This window comes from Eretmochelys imbricata, chromosome 1, assembly GCF_965152235.1.
Source record: "Eretmochelys imbricata isolate rEreImb1 chromosome 1, rEreImb1.hap1, whole genome shotgun sequence".
In the NCBI taxonomy this organism is placed as follows: Eukaryota; Metazoa; Chordata; order Testudines; family Cheloniidae; genus Eretmochelys; species Eretmochelys imbricata.
The window spans coordinates 213,725,536-213,748,650 of record NC_135572.1 but is presented as its reverse complement, the minus strand read 5'-3'; the positions used below and the strand labels follow the sequence as shown (position 1 = coordinate 213,748,650).

The 23,115-nt window shown below is 43.4% G+C and overlaps 1 protein-coding gene across 1 annotated transcript; it reads right to left on the bottom strand.

Annotated features, from left to right (window-relative positions):
• Positions 1–2,059: 2,059 nt before the first annotated feature.
• On the bottom strand, positions 2,060–2,719 carry TAS2R41 (taste 2 receptor member 41). Its single transcript, XM_077820631.1, has 2 exons — positions 2,554–2,719; positions 2,060–2,202 (listed from the first exon to the last, which is right to left on the bottom strand). The coding sequence occupies exons 1-2, from the start codon at positions 2,717–2,719 to the stop codon at positions 2,060–2,062; spliced, it is 309 nt and encodes a 102-aa protein (XP_077676757.1).
• Between the last annotated feature and the right edge of the window lie 20,396 nt (positions 2,720–23,115).

The following is a 23,115-nucleotide window of genomic DNA, read 5'->3' as shown; positions in this document are numbered from 1 at the left end:
AAGGAGAAACATAACAGGAAATTTCAGATTTTTATTTCTAACCTCAGGTATTTATAGTGTTTATTCTGTAAAGGTGTAGTTGCTTGGAATTTTTTTTTATTGGGGAACAGGATGGAGAAGAAAATAAATACAAAAGAATATGGAATCCAGGTGTGATCCTAATTTTTTCTGCTACAAGGAGGATAGTATCTCTTGAGGGTTTTGCAATAGGTTTAGCACATCACTTTTTTCAGACAGCACTTGGTATGATGCAGAATCCCTGCTGATACCTGTTTCAATTTGGTATTAAACAAAATCAAGATGATGGGCACAAACTGAAGGATATGCAGCCTTTATTATGTAAGTGATATATGGCCATAGCTACAGAACTGGAAATGTAAAGAATAAAAAAAGAGAACAGAGTTTTAATGGCATTTACATGAGCTTCTGTGCTGTGGTCTCTGAAGCTGGGTGGCTGCACTGTGTTGCATATGTTTGGTGGGTCTCCATAGTTAGGTGATTAACAGAATGGATGACATGAGAAATGTCATGGAGGGAAGAAAAAAATCACATGGCATGCAGAAGGATGGAGCACAGTTCATGTCAGCCACAGTGCTATTGCTTGGAAGATTCTCTCCTGAAAAGCTGTGATGAGAGCTGAGATTACCCCAATCTAATGGGACAGAGACAAGCAAGGAGACCAGCAGTGACCCCAGGAAATCCCAGAGTTGTGGAAGCCATTCAGAGGAAGAGGAGTTGGGTGAATTTGGTGATATTCATGCAGTAGAAAATACTGGCCCTTGTGGTGAACCAGAACCTGGCAGTGTTTGCCACAAGCTCTTTAACAATACAGGCACATGACCCCATTCAAATGCCTCTGGAGAGAAAGGGAAAAGAAATATTACTGACTATTGCTAAGTAAATCTAGACATGCATAGAGAGGTCAGGATCATGTCAGAAGAAGATAATTTTCTGCTATTCATCTTGTCAGTATAATTAACACATGTAAAGTCCATCATCCCAGCTGAATCATACTAATGACTGGAGAAATTACTTTGGACCAGAGTAAACATCTTTACATTCCCAAATACCAAAGTGTGCTGTGAATTTTGATTACACATTTCATCAAAAATGTTCCAACAAGCTCTAGTAGGAACCTAACCAAAAGTGACCTGATTTTCAGAACTTCTGAGCACCTATAGATTTTAACGACATTAATGGGAGCTGATGGTGCTCAGCAGCTCTGAAAATCAGGTCACATTTATTCCTAAATATAAATTCAGGTGAAGAACTCTATCCCACCAAGTTTGACAGCTTTGTTATGTATAAACATAAAGGACCAGTGATATATCTTTTGACAGGTGTGTTTTTGTTGTTTCTCCTCCTCAGACACCAGCCTTTGGGAGGTCCTCAGGTTCATGGTGGATTCTGTCAACATTTGTCTCCTTTTCTCTACAGAATGTCAGAATATGAACAGCTCCTCATGTCCTAAGACAACAGTTCTGCCAATCTTCATCCAGCCTAGGAGCTCTGGGACTCTTGTTCATGATTATACCCAAGATTTGTTCCACCTGGATGCTTTCACAAAAATTTAAAGAAAATGGAAATTCCTTCTCTCTGATTTTACTGACACCTGTAGGGATATACTAAAGAAGAAAGACATTCACCAGGAAGTTTGAGGTTTCATTTCACAATGTAGATGAGTATATCTGTATATAGTGATAAAAGTAGTAATTAGCTCGTACGTAAATCCTTTTCATCCAAAGATCAAAAAGTGCTATAAAAAGAATGGTAAGTGTTATTTTCCCCATGTTAAACTTGGTGGACAGAGGAAAAGAGAGGTAATGTGATTTGCTGAATAGCAAAATAACAGCAGAGTTGAGACTGGGACTCCTGAAAACACAGTCAAATGTCAGTCCATTAGGTGCCAGAGGGGTGTACACAGCAGTAAAAGGTACATTAAAAAAACCTATCGAGGATGAAGATGAGAGGAAATATAGAGAAATGTGGAATCCAGGTTTGAGTCCAGTTCTCCCTCTGAGACGAGTACTAGTGTCACTCTAGTGTCTTGTGACAGTGCTTAATAAGTTTGTTGACTCCAGTGCTGCTTGACATGATGCAGAATCTTCACCGATGCCTGCTTCAGTTTAGGATTAATTAGTATCCGGATAATGGAGTGCCCTGAAGGATACAAAGGAACCACAATGGAACCTACTCCAGGTGCTGTCAGTCAGACAGGTAGGAAACAGACAGAGTGTCAGCTACAAAACTGCACACAAAGCATGAGGCAAGAGAACAGAATTTTAATGGCATTTACGTGAGCCTCTGTACTAGGGTCCTGGAAGCTGGCTGCATTATGTTGCATGTGCCTAGTGTGCCTCCACGGAGAGATGATTAACAGGATGGATGATGCCAAAGATATGATAAAAGGGAAGAAACCCTTTACAGTGACCAGAAAGGTGAAGTATAGATATGAGACCTCTAAGTTAACATCTGATACAGTGGTGTTTTCTGAAAGCTTCCTTGTTGAGTTACAAAGCTAAAAATCGTAATTAGCCCAGATTGAAGGGATGCAGGTGAGCAAGGCGAGCAGCAGTGACCCCAGGAGCAGCTGTGGAACCATTCCACAGATTCTCTGCTTCATTTGAAGGAAAAGGCGTTGGGTAAAACTAGCGATCTTCAAGCAGTAGAAAACACTGAGGCAGCTGACAAACCAACCAGTGGCAATGCCTGCAAACATCTGTATGATTCTGAATGTAATAAATAAATTATCCAATGTTCTGGCTCTGTACGGAAGAACGAATAAGAGTGACTCACTACAGCTGCCCCCTGCATGATAATACTGGACATGCCCAGGCAGCTCAAGATCATGTCACACGAGGACAGTTTTCTGCTTTTCATCCAATCCATGCCTTTAATGACTACAATGAATCCATTTCCCACTAGTCCTATGCTGATCTCAATAACTGCAATGATTACAGCAATGATAAGAACTTGCGTAAGCGTAAACATGTTTCTTCTCACAATCCCCACTACCTGCTCTGACTGTGGGGTTCCAGGAGGAATTTCCCAAAGAAGACAGTCTTACTGTAGCAGTGATTTATTTTTAACTGGGTATTTATATATGACAAGCACTTTGCTTCTGCTTTTAATCTAGTATCAGGAAGACAAGGAAAAAATGTCATTGATGTTTTCAGGTGTTGATCAGGTTTTCTCTGGAGTTCTTCCTAGGGATGCAAATCCCAGTAGAATTTCATTATTCAGCCTATATGCCACTTATGCGTGCATTATATTTGCATATTCACTTCCACAGTGCTGTGTACTAATTATGAGCTGCATTATACCTGTTCTGTCCAGTTTTTATGTAGTGTGTTATAATCACACTTAGAAAGAGTGAGCCTTATGTAGCTAGAAAAAGCAGGGGATATAGAGGTAGGACAAATCTGTGTCTAGATATATGCAATATTGTGAGAGAAGGATAATGCTTGGGATAATCTATGAAGTTGGGGGTATCAGGGATGGAAGGGGAAGGAGTAGAGAGATGGCACGACTCCTAGTCCTTGCATCTGGGGAAAAGAAAGAAATATAGGTCCATGTAGGAGACTAAAAGAGATGGGGAAGACAGGAGAAACAGGTGGTGTTTCCAAGGGAAAAGAGATGTACAGGATGGGAAGGAAACAAACTTTGGGGAAAGCTGAAATGGAGAAACCACAAAGCAGAACCGGAATGTCGAAGTGACTTTGCAGGTGGACATGGCCATGAGATACGTAAATTGGCTGAGGGGATAAACCAGTAAGTTGGAGAGATTGGTGATTGCCCATCATGTAATTTCATAGGGCACAAGGGATACAGGCAATCGGTCGCTGGCATTCAAATGTGTACAGGACGTATGTGAGGACTCTGGTTGAAAAATCAGACTCCAACAATGTGAATGTCCTAATTTTGCTCTTTATCCAATTTTCATCAACAAGGGAAAGGGTTAAGAAAGCTGGTGTTTGGATCTGTGGGCACAATATTGCGCAGCCAGTTCCCCATGACTTGATGGTGAGGCAGTTCTGAGGCTATGTCTACACTAGAACTTTTGTCTGTAAAACTTTTCTCAGTCATGGGTGTGAAAAAACACACCCCTGACCAACAAATGTTTCACCAGCAAAAGTATGGACAGAGCTATGTTGGCAGGAGTGGGGGGGCAAGGTTTCAAGGTTGGAGGAGATCAAAGAAAACAGAGACGGGAATGGAAGGAGTTTCTACAGGTCCGTATAAACCCTCCCCATAACTCAAATAATCAGACAGCAATAGGTCCCAAAGGGCGAGGGTCAAGGTCCTACAGGTAGAGAATGTATGTCCTTTGGGTTACAAGAGAAACACCCCATGTGCTTAATGGGAGATTGCAGGGATTAGCAAAGCACAGTCATTGGGGACTGTTTTACATGTTATGTTGTTGTGATGTTGTCTGATTAAAATATAACCATGCAAATCATTATTGCTACCACTGTTATATAATTGCAACAAATCTTATACAAAATATACCTCATGGCCAGAAATGGTTAAACAGCTTGCAGGCTGAATGACCCAAAGCCCACCTTTAAAGTCATGTTAGAAAGATACGTGAATGGTAATGAGGGCCATTCATGTAAGTAGGCTAGAACTTTGAAATGCAAACCTATTTTGTTAGAAGTAATTCTAATTGTATCTTAAATGCTACCGGTGTAAACAGACAATTCCTGTCTGTCACTATAGCTCTCATTCAGAGATCAAAAGGGAATATTAACATTTAGATGAATCTTGGGTGAAATAATGTCATTGTCTATATGTCTCTTTGAAGTTTGTGATAGATAAATTGCCCTAGGTTCATTTGTGTAACTAATTACTGGTGGTGTTTAGAAAGCAAAAGGTTACATCAAAAGCCTATTGTTTACCCAGGACTGCATGGTCAAGTGGATGCTAGAACACTGTATAAAAAAAAAAAACGAGGAGTCCTTGTGGTACCTTAGAGACTAACAAATTTATTTGGGCATAAGCTTTCGTGAGCTAAAACCCACTTCATTAGATGCATGGAGTGAAAAATACAGTAGGCAGGTATATATAGGTTTCAGAGTAACAGCCGTGTTAGTCTGTATTCGCAAAAAGAAAAGGAGTACTTGTGGCACCTTAGAGACTAACCAATTTATTTGAGCATGAGCTTTCGTGAGCTACAGCTCACTTCATCAGATGCATACCGTGGAAACTGCAGCAGACTTTATATATACACAGAGAATATGAAACAATACCTCCTCCCACTCCACTGTCCTGCTGGAACCCCGACCTGGGATATTCTATCTACTACCCAAGATCCATAAACCTGGAAATCCTGGGCGCCCCATCATTTCAGGCATTGGCACCCTGACAGCAGGATTGTCTGGCTATGTAGACTCCCTCCTCAGGCCCTACGCTACCAGCACTCCCAGCTACCTTCGAGACACCACTGACTTCCTGAGGAAACTTCAATCCATCCGTGATCTTCCTGATAATACCATCCTGGCCACTATGGATGTAGAAGCCCTCTACACCAACATTCCACACAAAGATGGACTACAAGCCGTCAGGAACACTATCCCCGATAATGTCACGGCTAACCTGGTGGCTGAACTTTGTGACTTTGTCCTTACCCATAACTATTTCACATTTGGGGACAATGTATACCTTCAGATCAGCGGCACTGCTATGGGTACCCGCATGGCCCCACAGTATGCCAACATTTTTATGGCTGATTTAGAACAACGCTTCCTCAGTTCTCGTCCCCTAAAGCCCCTACTCTACTTGCGCTATATTGATGACATCTTCATCATCTGGACCCATGGAAAAGAAGCCCTTGAGGAATTCCACCATGATTTCAACAATTTCCATCCCACCACCAACCTCAGCCTGGTCCAGTCCACACAAGAGATCCACTTCCTGGACACTACAGTGCTAATAAACAATGGTCACATAAACACCACCCTATACCGGAAACCTACTGACCGCTATTCCTACCTGCATGCCTCCAGCTTTCACCCTGACGACACCACACGATCCATCATCTACAGCCAAGCTCTGCGATACAACCGCATTTGCTCCAACCCCTCAGACAGAGACAAACACCTACAAGATCTCTGTCAAGCTTTCTTACAACTACAATACCCACCTGCAGAAGTAAAGAAACAGATTGATAGAGCCAGAAGAGTTCCCAGAAGTTACCTACTACAGGACAGGCCTAACAAAGAAAATAACAGAACGCCACTAGCCGTCACCTTCAGCCCCCAACTAAAACCCCTCCAACGCATTATTAAGGATCTACAACCTATCCTAAAGGATGACCCAACACTCTCACAAATCTTGGGAGACAGGCCAGTCCTTGCCTACAGACAGCCCCGCAACCTGAAGCAAATACTCACCAACAACCATATACCACATAACAGAACCACTAACCCAGGAACTTATCCTTGCAAGAAAGCCCGTTGCCAATTGTGCCCACATATCTATTCAGGGGACACCATCACAGGGCCTAATAACATCAGCCACACTATCAGAGGCTCGTTCACCTGCACATCCACCAATGTGATATATGCCATCATGTGCCAGCAATGCCCCTCTGCCATGTACATTGGTCAAACTGGACAGTCTCTACGTAAAAGAATAAATGGACACAAATCAGATGTCAAGAATTATAACATTCATAAACCAGTCGGAGAACACTTCAATCTCTCTGGTCACGCAATCACAGACATGAAGGTCGCTATCTTAAAACAAAAAAACTTCAAATCCAGACTCCAGCGAGAAACTGCTGAATTGGAATTCATTTGCAAATTGGATACTATTAATTTAGGCTTAAATAGAGACTGGGAGTGGCTAAGTCATTATGCAAGGTAGCCTATTTCCTCTTGTTTTTTCCTACCCCCCCCCCCCCCCCAGATGTTCTGGTTTAACTTGGATTTAAACTTGGAGAGTGGTCAGTTTGGATGAGCTATTACCAGCAGGAGAGTGAGTTTGTGTGTGTATGGGGGTGGGTTTTTGGAGGGGGGTGAGGGAGTGAGAGAACCTGGATTTGTGCAGGAAATGGCCCAACTTGATTATCATGCACATTGTGTAAAGAGTTGTTACTTTGGATGGGCTATCACCAGCAGGAGAGTGAATTTGTGTGGGGGGGTGGAGGGTGAGAAAACCTGGATTTGTGCTGGAAATGGCCTAACCTGATGATCACTTTAGATAAGCTATTACCAGCAGGACAGTGGGGTGGGAGGAGGTATTGTTTCATATTCTCTGTGTATATATAAAGTCTGCTGCAGTTTCCACGGTATGCATCCGATGAAGTGAGCTGTAGCTCACAAAAGCTCATGCTCAAATAAATTGGTTAATCTCTAAGGTGCCACAAGTACTCCTTTTCTTTTTTCAGGTATATATAGTACAGCACATGAAAAGATAGGAGTTGTCTTACCAAGTGCGGGGTCAGTGCTAACGGGACCAATTCAATCACCCCTTCTTGTCAACTGTTGGGAATAGACCACTTCCACCTTGACTGAATTGGCCCCATTAGCAGTGACACCCACCCCCAACTTGGTAAGGCAACTCCCATCTTTTCATGTGCTATAATATATATACTTGCCTACTGTATTTTTCACTCCATGCATCTGATGAAGTGGGTTTTAGCCCACGAAAGCTTATGGCCAAATAAATTTGTGCATCTCTAAGGTGCCACAAGGACTCCTCATTGTTTTTGTTGATACAGGCTAACCTGGCAACCTCTCTGAAAACTGTATAAAAAGACCCTTAGGTCCTGATTATGTTATCTCAGATCTGCTTAAGCTTCATCGGGGAAAGTTTGGGTCACAAGATTGAGGTCCCAGTTATGCTGGTACTCCCTGAAGGTAATATTGGGCATTAGAATATAATCTATGAACTATTTCTGAAAGAACTCTTTGCAAACACAAAGCTCACCATTCCTGCTATGAATCTGAACCTTAAGAATTGAACTCATGTCTGTATGTATATTGATCTTTTTAACCATACTCTCTCTTCTTTTTTTAATACATTTTAGTTTAGTTAATAAGAATTGACTGTAACCATGTATTTGGGGTAAGACATGGAATATTCATTAACCTGGGGTGTAATGTGTCTGATCCTTTGGGATTGGTAGAACCTTTTCTTTTATATGATGAAATAAGATTTTCAGAAATCTTCATCATATTTGACTAGGGTACCTGGATGGAGGCCTGAGGCTGGGTTACTTTAAGGGAACTGTGTTGTTTGAACTTCTGAGTAACCAATAAGGTATAAAGAAGCTGTTTATGGTGGCTTGGTGAATTTAAGTACCGAATTATCCACCAGCTTTGGGGTTTGTCTGCGCCATTCTTTGCAGTTCACCCTAACTGAGTGACCTCATCTGGCCTCCACTGGGACCTCGGTCACAGTTGGTATTTCATTTGTGGATTTAGAGTCAGGGGAATGCAGAAGAGGAGAGGAAACTGGGGAGACGGGAGAATTAGTTCAAGAAGCTGTTAGCCACCTGGGACTTACAGCAGGGGCTCCCGCTGTCAGCCATCTGGGGCTCACAGTGGGGGCTGTTACTGTCAAAATTGTGGTAGAAGCCTAATATTGTGGAATCTGCAATTTCCTCGGAACCGCAAATTAGGTGAGGCCTTAACTAGAACAGATTTAATGTTAATCTCTAAATCCTTAATGAAACAGACAAGATCTGCAGAAATTGGCATTACACAGTCAGATTATGCATGAGCGGAAGAAATATTTGATAGCTGGGTTGGGTCCCACAGTTCACGTTATTGAAAAATGAATTGCTTGCTTCTCCAGGACAAAGACTGTGTTGCAGCAGTTCAAAAAAGGGCATTGTTCAATGCTTCCAATTCAATGATATGGACAATATAAAAAGAGGCTGTGATAAATGAAGCGGGGGGTGGGGAGAAATAGCTCCCTTTTATGGACCCAGCCAGACAGCCAGCTATAAAATCCCTGTTAGTAGCTGTTCTCTACTTGCTTTCCCTGTAAAGAGTTAAAAAGTCTCACTGCAGACATAAGTAAAAGGAAGTGAGTGGTCACCTGGCCAAAAAAAGCCAATGGGAAGGCTAGAACTTTTTAAAATTGAAACAAGACTCCACTTTTGTCTGTCTGTGTTGCTCTCCTGGAGAGAAGGGACAGAGCAGCTATGCTGTAGGAGCTTATCATCAGAATCATCAGATTGTACCTAGAAACTACTCCTTTGAAACCCAAGATATGTAAATATATCAGGAAAGGTCTAGGAAGACACGGTTAAGTTTCTCTCTTTTATTTCTTTATGGCTTGTGGACTCCTCTGTACTAACCCCAAATGCTTTTGATTTGCTTGCAACCTTTAAGCTGGACCTCAAGAAAGTAATTCTTGATGCTTAATCCTTGCAAGTGTTTTTTTTTAATCTAGCAATAGCTTGAGTTTGCAGATGTATTTTCTTTCTTTTTGTTTTTAATAAAATTTACCTTTTAAGAACAGGATTAAATTTTTGTGCCCTAAGAGGTTTGTGCACATATTGTTTAATTAGTGGTGGCAACAGCTGACTTCCTTTGTTTTCTTTTTCAGATTTTCCCTGGAGGGTGGGGGTGTGTGAAAGGGCTTGAGGGTACCCCACAGGAAGGAATTCCCAAGTGCGCCTTCCTGGGTTCTCAAAGGGGTTTTGCACTTGGATGGTGGCAGCATCTATCCATCCAAAGTCAGAGAAAAGCTGTAACCTTGGGAGTTTAATACAAGCCTGGCAATGCTAGTATTATTTTTAGAATCCTTGCGGGCCTCTACCTTCTGCACTCAAAGTGCCAGAGTAGGGAATCAGCCTTAACAGAGGCTGCCTCTAGGAGGCAGGTAAAGCAGTATTTGGGGGTCAGTTGATAAGCAGATCCTCTCACACCCTAATGAAATATGTGCTACTTTTGCTGCTTATTTTAAAAATCTTATACCTCAGATACTCCAAGCTATGAAATTATTTGTATTTATTTGCAAACAGTTCTATCTGCGTAGTTCCCCACTGCTGGAAAATGCCTCTGGCCACATCCAGGTGAAGAGACTACTAGGGATGACTGGAAAAAGACTTGCCTAGGCAATCTGCTAGCTTATTCTGCACCCCTGGAAGATAAGAGGTCTCAGTTCCAGATGGTGCCAAAGACCCGTGCCAAGGTGGAGAGGCCCACAGAGATATAAGCATTGTGCATTTCCCCTTTGATGATACTGAAGGGCAAGCCATCGGCGTACATGAGGCTGGCATGGTACTGAGTGCTGCAGTGATCCTCCCAGTTCTCCCATGTCCACCAGCACTGATAGCAATGATTCTTGGACTACCAGCAAATCCAGCACCAACAGGATCAGGAGGTCCCTGGCAGCCACAAATGCCTCCAAAGTGGTCCCTACCAAGATAGCATCAGTACAGTGCAGTGCTGCAGATAAGGAATAAGCACCTTCTGGCTCCAGACTTGATGGAACCTGCCTAGATGCCGGAGCTAATGGTGCTGTTTTCTGCGGGGCTGAAGCAGAGGAGTGCTTGGGCTTAGACTGATTTTACTCTTATCCCCATGTCTAGCAGACTTCAGTACCGGGGATCTCCCCCTTTTGACAGTTTGCCTGTTATGCTTCTTCTTAGATAATGGGGATGGTGAGCTGTATCAGGACTCAGGTAGGGTAGGAGGCTCACTCTTTATCAATATCAAGGCCAGTTGATGCCAATTCTGACTGTTCTGGCTCAGATGGAGGTCTCAAGGCCACCTCCATGAGTTGAAACTTTAGCCTAGCTTCATTATCTTTCTCATGCTATGCTTAAAGTCCCGGCAAACTTGGCAATGCACTCCAATATGAGCTTCCCCAAGGTACTTCAAGAAATTTGACGGCAAATTACTCATGAGCATAATCATATTGCAGGAAATGCAAGGCCTGAAGTCGGGTGACCGAGATATTCCTTGGCACCTGAAGTCAACCAAAACCCTGAGATGGTTGAAACACTAACTGTTTACAATATAAGAACAACGAGGAATCCAGTGGCACCTTAAAGACTAACAGCTTTATTTGAGCATAAGCTTTCGTGGGTAAAATATCCCATATTTTCAGATGCATGGAGTGAAAATTACAGATATAAGCATAAATATACTGGCACATGAAGAGAAGGGAGTTACCTTACAAGTGGAAACCAGTGCTGAAAAGGCCAATTCCGTCAGGGTGGATGTGGTCCACTCCCAATAATTGATGAGGAGGTGTCAATACCAAGAGAGGAAAAATTGCTTTTGTTGCAAGCCAACCGCTCCCAGTCCCTATTCAAGCCCAAATTAATGGTGTTAAGTTTGCAAATGAATTGTAGTTGTGCAGTTTCTCTTTGAAGTCTGTTTTAGAAGTTTTTTTGTTGAAGGATGGCTACTTTTAAATCTGTTATTGAATGTCCAGGGAGATTGAAGTGTTCTCTTACTGGCTTTTGTATGTTACCATTCCTGATGTGTGTCCATTTATTCTTTTATGTATAGACTGTCCAGTTTGGCCAATGTACATGGCAGAGGGGCATTGCTGGCACAGGGTGGCATATACCACATTAGTAGATGTGCAGGTGAATGAGCCCCTAACGATGTGGCTGATCTGGTTGGGTCCTATGATGGTGTCACTAGAGTAGACATGGGGACAGAGTAGGCAACGGGATTTGTTACAGGAATTGGTTCCTGGGTTAGTGTTTCTGTGATGTGGTGTGTTGCTGCTGTTAAGTATTTGCTTCAGGCTGGTGGGGTCTGCCTCCCAAGGTCTGTGAGAGTAAGGGATTGTTTTCCAGGATAGGTTGTAGATCATTGACGATGTGCTGGAGAGGTTTTAGCTGGGGGCTGTATGTGATGGCAAGTGGTGTTCTGTTATTTTCCTTATTGGACCTGTCCTGTAGTAGGTGACTTCTGGGTACCCGTCTTATTCTGTCAATCTGTTTCCTCACTTCCGCAGGTGGGTAATGTAGTTTTAAGAATACTTGATAAAGATCTTGTAGGTGTTTGTCTCTGTCTAAGGGATTGGAACAAATGCCGTTGTATCTTAAGGCTTGGCTGTAGACAATGGATTGTGTGAAGTGTTGTGGATGGAAACTGGAGGCATGTAGGTAAGTATAGCAGTCAGTAGGTTTCCGGTATAGGGAGGTGTTCATGTAACCATCACTTATTTGTACTGTAGTGTCCAGGAAGTGGATCTCTTGTGAGGACAGGTCCAGCCTGAGGTTGATGGTGGGGTGGAAATTGTTGAAATCCAGGTGGAATTCTTCAAGGGCCTCCTTCCCGTGAGTCCATATGATGAAGCTGCCATCAATGTAGATCAAGTAGAGGAGGGGTGCTAGGGGACGAGAGCTGAGTAAGCATTGTTCTAAGTCAGACATAAAAATGTTGGCATTGTCAAGGTTCCTTCCCCACTCTGAACTCTAGGGTGCAGATGTGGGGACCTGAATGAAAGACCCCCTAAACTTATTCTTACCAGCTTAGTTTAAAAACTTCCCCAAGGTACAAACTTTGCCTTGTCCTTGAACCCTATGCTGCCACCACCAAGCGTGTTAAACAAAGAACAGGGAAAGAGCCCACTTGGAGACGTCTTCCCCCCAAAATATCCCCCCAAGCCCTACACCCCCTTTCCTGGGGAAGGCTTGATAAAAATCCTCACCAATTTGCATAGGTGAACACAGACCCAAACCCTTGGATCTTAAGAACAATGACAAAGCAATCAGATTCTTAACAGAAGAATTTTAATTAAAGTAAAAGAATCACCTCTGTAAAATCAGGATGGTAAATACCTTACAAGGTAATCAGATTCAAAACAGAGAATCCCTCTAGGCAAAACCTTAAGTTACAAAAAGACACAAAAACAGGAATACATTCCATTCAGCACAGCTTATTTACCAGCCATTTAAAACAAAAGGAAATCTAACGCATTTCTAGCTAGCTTACTCACTAACTTAGCAAAAGTTCTGAAGAGCATTCCTGACCTGGTCCCGGCAAAAGCATCACACAGACAGACAGACTGACCCTTTGTCCCCCCCACCCCCTCCCGCTCCAGCTTTGAAAGTATCTTGTCTCCTCATTGGTCATTTTGGTCAGGTGCCAGCGAGGTTATCTTAGCTTCTTAACCCTTTACAGGTGAAGGGGTTTTGCCTCTGGCCAGGAGGGATTTTATAGTTCTGTATACAGAAAGCTGGTTACCCTTCCCTTTATATTTATGACAGGAATACTGTAGGGCCATGCGGGTATTCATAGCAGTGCCGCTGACTTGAAGGTATAAGTTGTCCCCAAATCTGAAATGGTTGTGGGTGAGGACAAAGTCACAAAGTTCAGCCACCAGGTGTGACATAGCCTTATCAGGGATACTGTTCCTGACAGCTTGTAGTCCATCCTCGTGTGGATTATTGGTGTAAAGAGCTTCTCCATCCATGGTGGCCAGGATGGTGTTTTCAGGAAGATCACCAATGCATTGTAGTTTCCTCAGGAAGTCATAGAATCATAGAATATCAGGGTTGGAAGGGACCCCTGAAGGTCATCTAGTCCAACCCCCTGCTCGAAGCAGGACCAATTCCCAGTTAAATCATCCCAGCCAGGGCTTTGTCAAGCCTGACCTTAAAAACCTCTAAGGAAGGAGATTCTACCACCTCCCTAGGTAACGCATTCCAGTGTTTCACCACCCTCTTAGTGAAAAAGTTTTCCCTAATATCCAGTCTAAACCTCCCCCACTGCAACTTGAGACCATTACTCCTCGTTCTGTCATCTGCTACCATTGAGTACAGTCTAGAGCCATCCTCTTTGGAACCCCCTTTCAGGTAGTTGAAAGCAGCTATCAAATCCCCCCTCATTCTTCTCTTCTGCAGACTAAACAATCCCAGCTCCCTCAGCCTCTCCTCATAAGTCATGTGTTCTAGATCTCTAATCATTTTTGTTGCCCTTCGCTGGACTCTCTCCAATTTATCCACATCCTTCTTGTAGTGTGGGGCCCAAAACAGGACACAGTACTCCAGATGAGGCCTCACCAATGTCGAATAGAGGGGAACGATCACGTCCCTCGATCTGCTCGCTATGCCCCTACTTATACATCCCAAAATGCCATTGGCCTTCTTGGCAACAAGGGCACACTGCTGACTCATATCCAGCTTCTCGTCCACTGTCACCCCAGGTCCTTTTCCGCAGAACTGCTGCCTAGCCATTCGGTCCCTAGTCTGTAGCGGTGCATTGGATTCTTCCATCCTAAGTGCAGGACCCTGCACTTATCCTTATTGAACCTCATCAGATTTCTTTTGGCCCAATCCCCCAATTTGTCTAGGTCCTTCTGTATCCTATCCCTCCCCTCCAGCGTATCTACCACTCCTCCCAGTTTAGTATCATCCGCAAATTTGCTGAGTGCAATCCACACCATCCTCCAGATCATTTATGAAGATATTGAACAAAACCGGCCCCAGGACTGACCCTTGGGGCACTCCACTTGACACCAGCTGCCAACTAGACATGGAGCCATTGATCACTACCCATTGAGCCCGACAATCTAGCCAGCTTTCTACCCACCTTATAGTGCATTCATCCAGCCCATACTTCCTTAACTTGCTGACAAGAATACTGTGGGAGACCATGTCAAAAGCTTTGCTAAAGTCAAGAAACAATACATCCACTGCTTTCCCTTCATCCACAGACCCAGTAATCTCATCATAAAAGGCGATTAGATTAGTCAGGCATGACCTTCCCTTGGTGAATCCATGCTGGCTGTTCCTGATCACTTTCCTCTCATGCAAGTACTTCAAGATTGATTCTTTGAGGACCTGCTCCATGATTTTTCCATGTCGGTGGTGTCTCAAAGATAGCTGGGAGTGCTGGTAGCGTAAAGTCTGAGGAGAGAGTCCAAATAGCCAGATAATCCTGCTGTAATAGTGGTAATGCCTGAGATGATGGGGTGTCCATGATTTCCAAATTTATGGATCTTGGATAGCAGATAGAATACCTCGGGGCTCTAGGGGTGAGTCTGTGTAGATTTGTTCCCGTGCTACAGCAGGGAGTTTCTTGAGCAGATGGTGTAGTTTCTTTTGGTTCTCCTCAGTGGGATCGGAGGATAGTTGTCTGGCAGCCTCCTGATCATAATCCGACATGTTCCTGGTGACTACAGCATCTCCTTTGTCAGCCACTGTAATTATAATGTCAGAATTGTTTGAGGCTGTGGATGATGTTGCATTCTGTACAGCTGAGGTAATGGGGCAAGTGATGCTGTTTGTTCCTAATTTCAGCCTGTGCACGTCTGTGGAAGCACACTATGTAGAAGTCCAGTCTCTCATTTCAATCGTCAGAAGGAGTCCACACAGAATTCCACGTGCCAGTATATTCATGCCTGTATCTGTAATTTTTACTCCATGCATCTGAAGAAGTGGGTTTTTTTAATCCATGAAAGCTTATGCCCAAAAGAATCTGTTAGTCTTTAAAGTGCCACCGGACTCCTCGTTGTTTTTGTGGATACAGACTAACACGGCTATCCCTCCAATACTTGGTACAATATAAGAGAACACAGTCTGCTGAGAGAACTTGCAAATGCAAGAAGAGCAGTTCCAGTGATTGTCACAGGAGGTAAGAAGGAGCTGAGGGGCCTCAAGGTCAGCTGGGCACTTTATACCAACTCCAGTAGTGCATGGAAGCAAAGGGCACTTAAGCCACCCTGATTGGTACTACTGAGAGAAAATATTTCCAGTGACTGTGTGCAGGATGTGCACACACCAAGAGTGGAAAGCACATGTGCAACCACTCAAAGAAGAAACCCCTGTTACCTTGCAATATAACGGGCTCTCTAGACTCTCAGTCTGCTCTTGATCCAGTTTTTGTTCCTGCCCCAGACTTGCCCAAGCCCTGTTCCAGCCTGGTCCTGGCCCTACTCTGACTTTGCTCCAGTCCTGCTAGTGGCCTACTCTAGCCCTGCCTCCACCTCCTAATCTCCCTACTGTTCCCTATACAATGTAGGGCTCGTTCTCTCCTCTCCCTCTGGGTGCAATGGGCCTCTACAGGTTAACAGGACCTTTTCCAAATGAAAGAGCCTTTTATCACACAGTGAATGTCCTTAAACATGTATGTGTATTTATTAGCAATTAACAATTAATTAGCAGAATACACATGCCAAGAGTCTAATGCACAACACTCCCAATGAAACAGATGCACATCTCCATGTCTAGTTGGCAGCCGGTGTCAAGTGGAGTGCCCCAGGGGTCAGTCCTGGGACCGGTTTTGTTCAATATCTTCATAAATGATCTGGAGGATGGTGTGGATTGCACTCTCAGCAAATTTGCGGATGATACTAAACTGGGAGGAGTGGTAGATACGCTGGAGAGGAGGGATAGGATACAGAAGGACCGAGACAAATTGGAGGATTGGGCCAAAAGAAATCTGATGAGAACAATCTAGACTGTTCTCAGAACAATCTAGACTGTTCTCAATGGTAGCAGATGACAGAACGAGGAGTAATGGTCTCAAGTTGCAGTGGGGGAGGTTTAGATTGGATATTAGGAAAAACTTTTTCACTAAGAGGGTGGTGAAACACTGGAATGCGTTACCTAGGGAGGTGGTAGAATCTCCGTCCTTAGAGGTTTTTAAGGTCAGGCTTGACAAAGCCCTGGCTGGGATGATTTAACTGGGAATTGGTCCTGCTTCGAGCAGGGGGTTGGACTAGATGACCTTCAGGGGTCCCTTCCAACCCTGATATTCTATGATGGCCAGTCAGGGTCATGTTGTCTGGGGCTCCAGTTTCTGCACCGTCTGATCATGCAGGGGTTAAAAAATTCTAGAAGCTTTGGTCTTGAGCTGTATCCCAGAGTTAAGTTCCAACAAGGTTGGTTTCTGAACACCATATATAGTTAAAATGAGAGTTCTTCTTATCAATACCTTGAGCAATTATTTTAGTCAAAGTGTGACAAGACACTAAATCTAAACAACCATAACCCCTAATGGGTTAAAACAATTTTTCTAGCATCAGCAAAACCTCATAATTTCTACTTATCAGCAAAAGCAACTTTTTACAAAAACTCACACAGGCACCCAGTAATAAACTTGCAGAAAGTCATGGTTATCTTGTCCATACTCCCTTCCATTCCCATGAATCTGTGATTTTCCTGTATCTATCCCTGTTAGTAATGCTGCGCATGCAGCTGCTACTTCTCTGTCTGTCTAAGCAAAGGCCAAATTCTCCTGACTCTACAGTTTTTGTTTCCAACTTTTGGTGGCTGAGCATATAAAATGGCTGCGGGTTATGCTAAATCAATACGAAAGATGGCTGTGAGTCATGTCAAGCCAGGCCTCTCATTACACTAGAACCCTTGGACTCTCACCACTCGGCTTTGACCTTTGGCTTGTATCTAGACTCTGAGATCTAGCAGTTAACCAGTTTTTAACCCATTTAATATGGTCTCTATTGATTTATACAGTGCTAATTTTTCATCAGAATGTCTTGTGGGACTCAAATTCCTTACAGAAGTCCTAATTATATTATGTCAAAACAGTTACTATTATGAACCAAACTTATAGTCTCATCAAAAATGATATCAAGTTTATTTGACAAGACTTATTTTCCATAACACTGTGTTGATTGACATTATTTATGCTACCATCCTTTAATTTTAGGAAATGCATTCTATACCAGCCTTTCCATGATTTTGCCTGTGATGAATGTCAGACTAACCAAACTATAGTTTCCCCATGTCATCCAATTTACTCTTTTTAAATACTGACAAAACATCTGGGGGTTTTTCTAGTTCTTTCGAAATCCCCAGTGTTACAAGATTCACCAAAAGAAATCAAATTTTAATATTCTTGGATGCAAGTTATCCAGGCTTGCCGATTTAAAAATGTTTATCTTTAATAGCTGTGATTTAATATCCTTCCTAGTTAGTTGTTAGCCGACGGCCAAGGATGTTTGGTGAGGTGCCAGCTATGCCCGTTTATACCATCCGTGACTTTAACCGCTAGGACGCACTAGCCCTTCGCGGTGGGCAGCCCGGGCTAGGCTGACGGATGCCCCAAGGTCCTAACCACCCGTGACTTTAACTGCTAGAGCTCAGAGCTCCTTCGCAGCGGGCAGTCAATACTGACTGACAGGTGCCCCAATGGCAGCACTAAGAGCCTCTCCACACCCGTGACTTTAACTGCTAGAGCTCAGAGCTCCTTCGCAGCGGGCAGCCAGGATTGACTGACAGGTGCCCCAAGAGTTTGCCCCGTGGAGGCGGCACAACTCAACGCTAGGCTCTTAGTACTCTCACCTAATGGCCAGGCTTTAGAGCCAAAACGGCTGAGGTTCTTTAATTGTGTTGGCTGCTCTACAGTAAACCAGAGAAAACAAGTCAGGCTTATGCATAAATGGTTACCAATATTTATTAAGCTAGATTCTAATCATGTGGTTACAAAATTGCTAGTGCCTACTTATTTAAATGTAGAGATGTTACACACACAAACAAGTTACAAAACTGAAGCCACAATCCCAAAGAAAGAAAACAAAGTATAGAGCTCTATTTCAAAATATGTGTACACTAAAGATAGGAGATCAGGTGTGGGTGCTTCTTACCCTCCTTGCATCTCTCGATTCCAGCGGTGCCAAGCCAGGATCGGTCACTCAATTCCGCGGAAAGACGAATAAGGGACAAGGCTTAGGGACCCTCTTAGCTGCAGAAGCCTTGGGAGGCTGTCACTTATCTGACCAGCAGATAGATAGTGAAAAGCACTCCAAAATCATGGTGCTGTAGGTCCCCTACTTATACCTCTGTACTCCTTTATTCTCTTTCTCCTTTCTTATGCCAAATTGAGGCTGGTCTGTCTGGGTGACGCCAGCTTTCGCAAGAGTAGTTTACACTTGCAAGTGAGAGAAACAATAAGTGTCGACTACTGGACATCTCTTTTATCAGGGTAAATATTTTCCCACCTAGGATGTTGGTGTGTGTGCATCACGCTATTTAGTAGGGGCTAAGAGCCATGTCTGTCACAGGGCCTCTGCCTGCTGTGAGCTTAATCCTTGTATCTGCTCCCAGAGGCACATTGTAGCAGCACACCTATGCTTCTCACAGCTTCAAAGGCTGTGCTGGAATATATGTTAAGTGCCCTGTTCCGGCTTCCTCCTGTGTTTCCAGCAATGCTGGTCTGAGTGGGGGGGGGGCTGTCTGTCTGGCTACATTAGTGAGGGAATAGAAGTATTTCCTTATCACATGAAATAAAGATGGAATATAATAAACCTTAATTAAGAAACTGCTCCACTGACTACCTGTATATCACCTTGTAACAGGGTCAGCACCCACCTCTCACAAGCACCCCCTCTGGTTGGGTGTGTCTGCAGTTTTTAAATTTGTCCACCCCTGGCATGGGGCCATATCTACAGGGCTTCCTCCCTGGAGACACAATCTTCCTACATCCCTCCCCAGGCTCAGCCCCTACTCAGTCCCACAGCCAGCCAGGAGCTCCTTCATTGTTTCCCCAGTCCTTGCTAGCAAACTCTCTTTGGCTCAGTCCTAGCAGCCAGCCAGGAGCCTTTAGCTCCCCCCAGTCCCTGCCCCCTCTTAGCTGTCCATTGTGTGCAGTTCCCTCAGCCAGGAAGGCAGTCCTTTCTTCCTCAACTCCATGCAGCAACTAACTGCTGCACTGTTGTGCAGCCCCTTTTATATAGCCCTCCTGGCCACTGATTGGCCGTTCCAGCAGCCCCTTTGATTGGTTACTTCCTCGCCACCTCTCTAAGCTGCTTGCAAAACCTCTCCACTGCTCCTTTCCCAGGATGGGTGTGGAAGAAACCAGAGGGCTTTTGGACCTAGTCCACCTCATCAGACACCTGTCCTATGGTTCTTTGTATATTGATTGCTTAACTAAAGAAAAGGACTCAAGTATTAGATTTTATTTTATAGACTTTAATTAGCTATCCTTAACAAAGGTAATCAATAGTACAGGAAAGGAGTACTTGTGGCACCTTAGAGACTAACCAATTTATTTGAGCATGAGCTTTCGTGAGCTACAGCTCACTTCATCAGATGTATACCGTGGAAACTGCAGCAGACTTTATATATACACAGAGAATATGAAACAATACCTCCTCCCACCCCACTGTCCTGCTGGTAATAGCTTATCTAAAGTAATCGTCAGGTTAGGCCATTTCCAGCACAAATCCAGGTTTTCTCACCCTCCACCCCCCCACACAAATTCACTCTCCTGCTGGTGATAGCCCATCCAAAGTGACAACTCTTTACACAATGTGCATGATAATGAAGTTAGGCCATTTCCTGCACAAATCCAGGTTCTCTCACTCCCTCACCCCCCTCCAAAAACCACCCCCATACACACACAGACTCACTCTCCTGCTGGTAATAGCTTGTCCAAACTGACCACTCTCCAAGTTTAAATCCAAGTTAAACCAGAACATCTGGGGGGGGGGGGGGTAGGAAAAAACAAGAGGAAATAAGCTACCTTGCATAATGACTTAGCCACTATAAAATGGAAAAATAGCATTGGATTATGATTGGACTAATCTAAACTGGAAAAATATTGGTCAACAAAGTAACCATCCAAGTCTTAAGAATCATGAAACACAACCATAACAGAAAATAATACTCCTATTCAACAATTATCCTGGGAAGCTGACTTTGTAATTTTCACTGAGTGCCGCAGAACAGGATCTCATGTGTGCCAATCAGTTATAAATTCCAATGTTTCAGAAAAAAGATTCAGGAAATGGGTTTTTTTTTGACAAATAGATTCCTTACTAGGCATATTAATAAAGAACTCTGAATAATAATTCATTTAAACTGCAATACAGAACCATATTTCCCACACCCCTCAGAAGCAGTGCAAAGGATTGGGGGAGTCAGGGGTAACGGAGGGAAGTAAATTGCTTGCAAGGAGCCTGGGTGTGAACTTGGAGGGTTGTTGGGTATGGGTAGGAAAAGTATGGAACAGGTTTTTTTTGGCAGGTGAGGGTGGGGAGGGATTGTTATAGAGCTTCCCCCATGCAGCCCCTGGTTGACCCCAGCCTTTCCCATTCAGTCAGTCACATCTGCCCCTTCCCCTGTGTCTCTGTGCCTTCACCCAGCCACTCCCCTGTCCCTGCGTAACTCTGCACCCCTCCCTCATCACCATGTGTCTCTGTGCCCTCACTCAGCCACCGCCCCATTCCTATGTAGCTCTGCCCCACCTCCCCCTGTCCCTATGTGTCTCTGCATCTCCCTCCCCTCCGTGGCCCTGTGCCTCCACTCCTATTCAGCCCTGCCCCAGCCTGTCCTCCCCCACTCGCCCTTATGAGCCCCTGCCCGACCCCTCCCAGCACCCCACAGGCTCTGTGTCCGGACCTGGCCCGACTGGCGCAGCTAAGGCAGCTCTCTCCCCCCTTGCTGACAGGGAGCTGCAACTTTGCTCTATCGCCACGGTGCCCTCTGGTGGGTCAAAGGCAGAACTGCAGCAACATTTTGGCAGAAGCTTTTTTCTGCGCAATACATTAGAAGTCTGCAGGGCTCATTAAATATGCACACGCGCAGCGGCACAGAATGTCTAGCAGAAAGCTGTATTAACTTGTAGTGTATTTCCCTTTTACACATCATTTTGTTTCATCAAAATATACAGTGTAGTTGCAGCCATGCTAGTCCCGGTATATTAGAGAGAGACAAAGTGGGTGAGGTAATATCTGTGATTGGACCAACTTCTGTTGGTGAGAAAGAGAAACGTTTGAGCCACATAGAACTTGTCTTTCCCAGATCTGAAGAGCAGCTCTGTGTGGCTTGAAAACCTATCTCTTTCACTAAAAGAAGTTGGTCCAATCAAAGATATTATCTCAACCACCTTGTCTGTCATCAAAATAGTTTATTCAGCCTAGTACCCTATATTTACCCCCTAACTACTGTATTTGTAAAACATCATGTAGTATCTTAATATTTAGCACTTATCTTGCAGGTCATTCAAAGTAGATTAGAACATGAGAACAAGGGAAGTTACTTTTCAGCTACACCAACAGTGTGGTGAACAGGCTTCCTGACTTCCTGTGCTGAGTTGCAATACATAGTCTTGTGAAAAGCTAAAGAAACTGTCACTGGACTTCGAGTGTCTGCTCTCTCAGGCCTTTGTCTTTTCTCTTCTGAAAAGTCTTGACACCTGGAAAAATCTTAATTAATTTATAAGATATGAATACATCATCCTATTTCTTCCCAAATACAGAACAGAAATATTTATTGAAGATTTTTGCCTTTTTTGTATCATAAATGATAATTTTGCTGTCCTTATCTAGTATTGGACCCAGACAAAAGTTAGGATTTAATTTGTTCCTGATAATTTTTAAAAAATTCCTTCTTTATTATCCATAACCCTATTTGCCATAGTTTTTTTTTATTGACACCTTTAATTTCCCTTATCAACTGTCTACATTTCCTAGCTGTCAATTTGTATTCATTGCTATCAGCTACTCTATTTTTCATTAGTTACATATACTTATATGATCTTCCCTTGATTAAAAGGAGAAAGGAAAATCTCTCTGTGTGTGTGTGTGTATTGCTATTTTCATTTCACCTCTTAATCAAGGGAACATCAAATGAGTTACCCCAAAGAGTCACAGAATTCAAGACTAGACCATTGTGATAATCTAGTCTGACCTCCGGTATAACACAGGCCATAGAACGTCCCCAAAATAATTCCTAGAACAGATCTTTTAGAAAAACATTCAATCCTGATTTTTAAAATTGTCAGTGATGGAGAATCCACAACAACCCTTGGTAAATTGTTCCAATGGTTAACTACCCTCACTGGTAAAAGTGTATGCTTTATTTCCAGTCTGAATTAGTCTAGCTTCAATTTCCAGCCATTGGATCTTTGGATCACATTGTACCTTTCTCTGCTACACGGAAGAGACCATTATTAAACATTTATTCCCCATGTAGATACTTATAGACTGTAATTAATTCATCCCTCATTTTTCTGTTTGTTAAGCTAAATAGATGAGCTCTTTGAGTCTGTCATTAGAAGGCATTTTTAATACCTTAATCATTCTTTATGGCTCTTCTCTGAAACTTCTCAATATCCTTCTTGAACTGTGGGCAACAGAACTGGACATAATATTTCAGCAGCGGCCATACCAGTGCCAATATGAAGGTAAAATAACCTCTCCTACTAGAGATTCCCTATTTCTGCA